Source organism: Echinops telfairi, unplaced genomic scaffold (assembly GCF_000313985.2).
Source record: "Echinops telfairi isolate 266 unplaced genomic scaffold, ASM31398v2 ScPeMD7_9;HRSCAF=40, whole genome shotgun sequence".
Lineage (NCBI taxonomy): Eukaryota > Metazoa > Chordata > Mammalia > Afrosoricida > Tenrecidae > Echinops > Echinops telfairi.
In genome coordinates, this window is record NW_022103906.1 from 30,944,946 (window position 1) to 30,949,262 (window position 4,317).

The 4,317-nt window shown below is 53.3% G+C and overlaps 1 protein-coding gene across 1 annotated transcript in view; it reads left to right on the top strand.

Moving 5' to 3' along the window:
- Positions 1-3,325, top strand: part of SFRP1 (secreted frizzled related protein 1) — a 15,644-nt gene extending 12,319 nt beyond the window's left edge. Inside the window, exons 3-4 of the mRNA XM_045286858.1 lie at positions 804-881; positions 3,061-3,325. Coding sequence (XP_045142793.1) covers positions 804-881; positions 3,061-3,239 — 257 coding nt within the window. The 3' untranslated portion in view covers positions 3,240-3,325. The remainder of the gene's footprint in view (positions 1-803; positions 882-3,060) is intronic.
- Positions 3,326-4,317: the final 992 nt, after the last annotated feature.

Here is a 4,317-nt window from a genome sequence, read left to right on the forward strand (position 1 = left end):
AGGCTCCTCCAGAGGGTCTCTCTCCCTGTCAAGCCCCGTCCTTCCATTTGGCAGTGCTTGTCAGGGCCTCCCCACCCCCACACCAGCTGCTCTTGGCCTGGGCCCTTGTACACACACACACACACACACACACACACACTCACACTCTTCCTCTTCAAAGCACTTCACAACCACTCACTAAGGCTCCTCCAGAGGGTCTCTCTCCCTGTCAAGCCCCGTCCTTCCATTTGGCAGTGCTTGTCAGGGCCTCCCCACCCCCACACCAGCTGCTCTTGCCGCTGGCTCCTGAAGGAACACTCATTAAATAGGACTCTCGGAGAGGTTGGAGTGTGTGAATGTGAGTTTCTTTCCATGCGGTCTCTGAGAGAGCTGGTCAGATTGGTTGTCCAGTTGGGAATGTGGCTGGAATCGGAGAGGGTTACTTACAGGAGAAAGGACAGGGCACAGACAAGATGGAAATCTTCTTGGCTTCTAAGCCAGCTTTTTCTAGGACGCACAATAACCCATTGGGTCCCAGTTCACAGAACCGACCGCAGGCGACTTTGGTTTAAATAGCGGGGCCCTATGTCACAGCTCGAACCCCAAGTTTTCAAGATTGGACCTGGGGCCTGTTTGTGACGTCAGAGGCTGGGTGCGGGGAGCTGCTTTATACCCCCTTGTAAGGTTGCTGTTCAGAAGTCCCAGGAGACCTTTAACGACGGACGGTCAGCGTGTCCCACTGATGAGCTTCTCCCCAGGGTGGTTCCTCTCCCTCCCCTCTTCTTTCTGACCATCCCCTTACCCCTCTCCCTTTCCCTCCCTAGGCACACCTGTGTGTCCCCCGTGTGACAACGAGCTGAAATCCGAAGCCGTCATTGAGCATCTCTGCGCCAGCGAGTTTGGTAAGGAAGTGCTCCTGGCCACCTCTGCGGCTGGGCAGTCCCTGTCCCTCTTGACTGGTGTCCCCGCTAGACCCAGAAGACCTCTTTTTTGGAGCTCTGTCATCTTTATACTCGTCCTTTCCATACAGCTACCTTTCTCAGGTTGAGGGAAAACCTGGATCGAGTGGGGAGCCGGCCAGTTTTTAGAACAGTTCAACTGCCTTTCCCGGTAGATGTTGGGGGCTTCCTGTAGGAGTGGCGGCAGTCAGGCCTGGGGACATGTCCGGAGGGGCCATGGGAAAACAGTAGCTTCTGTGCCAAGATGGGAGGTGGCACAGCCCGCCTCACCTGCTTCCAAGGCAGCTCTGAGACTTTCTCTCATCCGCCCCTAGGTGTCAGCACTACTCCACACAGCATCTGAGATGGCTTCAGGAAAGGCTGACCAGGGGCACCTTTCAGGGAAGGGGTGGGGAAAATCAACACTGGGGGACTCAGTTGAAGTCCCCTCATGTGCTTACAGGCCAAGAGAACTGGCGTCCCTGCTACAGTAGCCGGATTTCTCTCCCTCCTTCTCAGATTGCTCTGGGTTCAAAGTGAATCCAGAACTGGCAGCTGCTGCCCGAGGGGGAGCACTGTGTGTGGCCTGGGTAGCAGATCCCCAGGGTCTTTTTCTGGGAAGACCTAAATTCCAAATGTCTGGGAATCTCTCCTCTGGGACAGGTACATGTCAATGTCGAAGGGTCAGCCCCGCCTCCTCTGCCTCAGCCAGAGGGGGGTGGGGGTGGGGTCACTGGGTGCAGAGAAGGGAGGTACCGGGCAGGTCAGGCCCACCTGCAGAATGGCAGGATCCAGCCCCAGGCAGAACAATGTGCTTCTCGGAATTCCTGCCTTGCATTTTGGGGGTTGGACTTCTTACAGTGTCCTTACCAGGAAAAACATAAAGGTAGGTAATCCCAGTCTTCGTGTCCTTCAAAGGCACCCCCGGCATGCCCTTCCATGATCTGAATGTGTGTCGACTCATGGCAGGCCCCTGGACTGGCAAGGGGCCCTGACTCGAATGAACTGCACACACACGCCCATGCACACTCAAGTCGAAGGAAGCCTGACCTGTAAACTCAGAGCATCTGCCGCCAGTGAGCTCCCCGAGGGCAGGTCACGTCTACAGGTTCCATCCTGAGCGCTCTTCGACATGCTCTGCTGTTCTTGTGGGAGGACATCAGGGCCTTCAGGAAAAGCCCAGCCTACTGTCCGTTTCTCTGCTTGTGTTTGAGTCGCCCTCCTTCGACTTGATTCCACCTAAAATGAACTCAAACTTGTAGAGTCCGGCACCTGCAGTGGTGTTTGCAAATGGACTGTCTTCCCATCTACCTGGGACTCACGCCTGCTCCTTGATGCCGACTCTTGCTTCACCAGGTGCCAAGAGCTGGTTGATCCCATGAGCCTCCTATGGTGGTTAGTGGCCCCCAGGCTGGTTCTGACTCTGGGCGGCCTCTGGTATAACAGAACAAAATGTCGCCCGCTCTCTGCCCTCTGCAGGATGGTTGTGTAAGAGAGTCCATTGTTGCAGGCATCATGTCCGTCTGTCTCACTGGAGATTTTCCTCGTGTTTTCTGACCCTCCACTTTACCAAGCCCGTGTCCTTTTCAAGCAGATGCTGCCTTACCAACAAGCTTGTCAACTCCAAGTGGGGCTGAGATTCCTTTCCAGGGAAACCCCAAACTAAACTCCTTGCCATCAAGTCGATTTCCACTCATCGCAACCCGTAAGAGAGAGTAGAACTGCTCCTGGGGGTTCATACTGCTGACCTTGCGATTTACAGCCTAACACGTAGCTCCTGTGCCACCAGAGTGCCTACAGGTGCATTTAGACAGAGAAAACAAGGACCTAAATACAACCTCTAAGACAGGGTTTCCCAAAATGGGTGATAACACCCCCTAGGGACACTGGAGCGATCCAACTCAACTCACAGCTATCCAGTCAATTCTGACTCCTAGTCGCCTGTAGGGCAGGGTAGAACTGTCCTGTGGGTTTCCAAGACTAACTCTTTACAGGAGAAGAAGATGCTGTCTTTCTCTCTCGGGAACAGCCCAGGGTTTCTGCAAAAGCAAATACCTACACTTTACCCTAGATTATGGGCTACACTACAAAAGTTTTAATTGCCAAAGGGACACAGTATTTTTTTTTTTTTTTTCTGAAAAAGGCAGAGGCCAAATAAGTTTGGGAACCTGTGCTCCGAGCCATCCCACGAGGAAGCCTTCCGCTACGTCGGGGGCAGGAATCGTCTCAGCTACTGCTCTGATGCCTATGAACGCCCCAAGGGAAAAGGGCTTGCTCCTGCAGATTCTCTGTCCGGATTTGCAAGACTTTCTGATACTGTAAATTAGGAGACTCAAAGTGAGAAGTTGATCCTAGACATTTCAGCAAGTCCAGGAATCACTTGAATAAACTCTGAATGGGTCAATGTATCAGTGGTGTTGTGTGCTCATATGACTTCTATTATTGGGCTTCACTTTTGAGGGAAGAGTGATGAACACCCCTGCACTGAGGACGTGGAGGTGCCTGGCAGGTGGCGCTCCACGGTGGGAGGACTCCACATTCAAAGAATCAGATCAAATCATTTATTCATGCCTGGATCTAGTCGTTCGGCAAATATTATTGAGGAGGTTGCCCCGTGACCAGCCCATGGTCCCAAAGCACTTGTGCAGAGTAAATTGCAGTTTTTTTGAGTCCTGACCCAATGCTCCTCAGTGGCTCCCTAGAGAACTGTGCCATCATTTTGTAACTCCCAGGCTGTCGGTGGTGCTGGAGGAACTTGGGCCAAAGTTCATACTAAGGAGCTGGGAGAAAGAGCAGACTTTCTACTTACGTAAAGACGTCTAGTCTCAGAAACCCCCAGAGGTAGCTCCACGCTGTCCTATGGAGGTGGGGCGAGTCAGAATGGATTCAATGGCAGTGAGTTTGCTGGGATGTGGATCCAGTTATGCTCAGGATCTCTGGGGCTCACCAGCCAAAAGTTGTCACCCAAGCTCCTCCCCACTCCCTCAGAGCCCAGCAACATGGCAGGGTGTTGTGGTAAGTGGTGACACTGGCGACATTCCCCAGGGATGGTCTGAAAGCTCAGCCTTGGGAAAGACTTGGCAAGGTTGACATTGGGGGGCAGGGTGAATATCTCAAGGGCACTTGGGACACTCACCTGGGGTTGGCCATCTGACATCCAGTTGAATCTACTCATGGTGACCCCCAGAGGTGAGTAGAAATGCCCCCTTGGGCGGCGGAGACTGTAATCCTTATGGGAGCAGCCTCCTCTTTCTCTTAAAGTGAGGCTGATGGGTTCAAACTGCTGACCTTGCCAGGAGGAGCCCAGCTCATAACTCTCCTTTCCCTAACTGGAGCAGTACCTCAAACCTCAAACCAAACCCACGGCCACCAAATCGGTTAGATTCGGGGAGCCCTATGG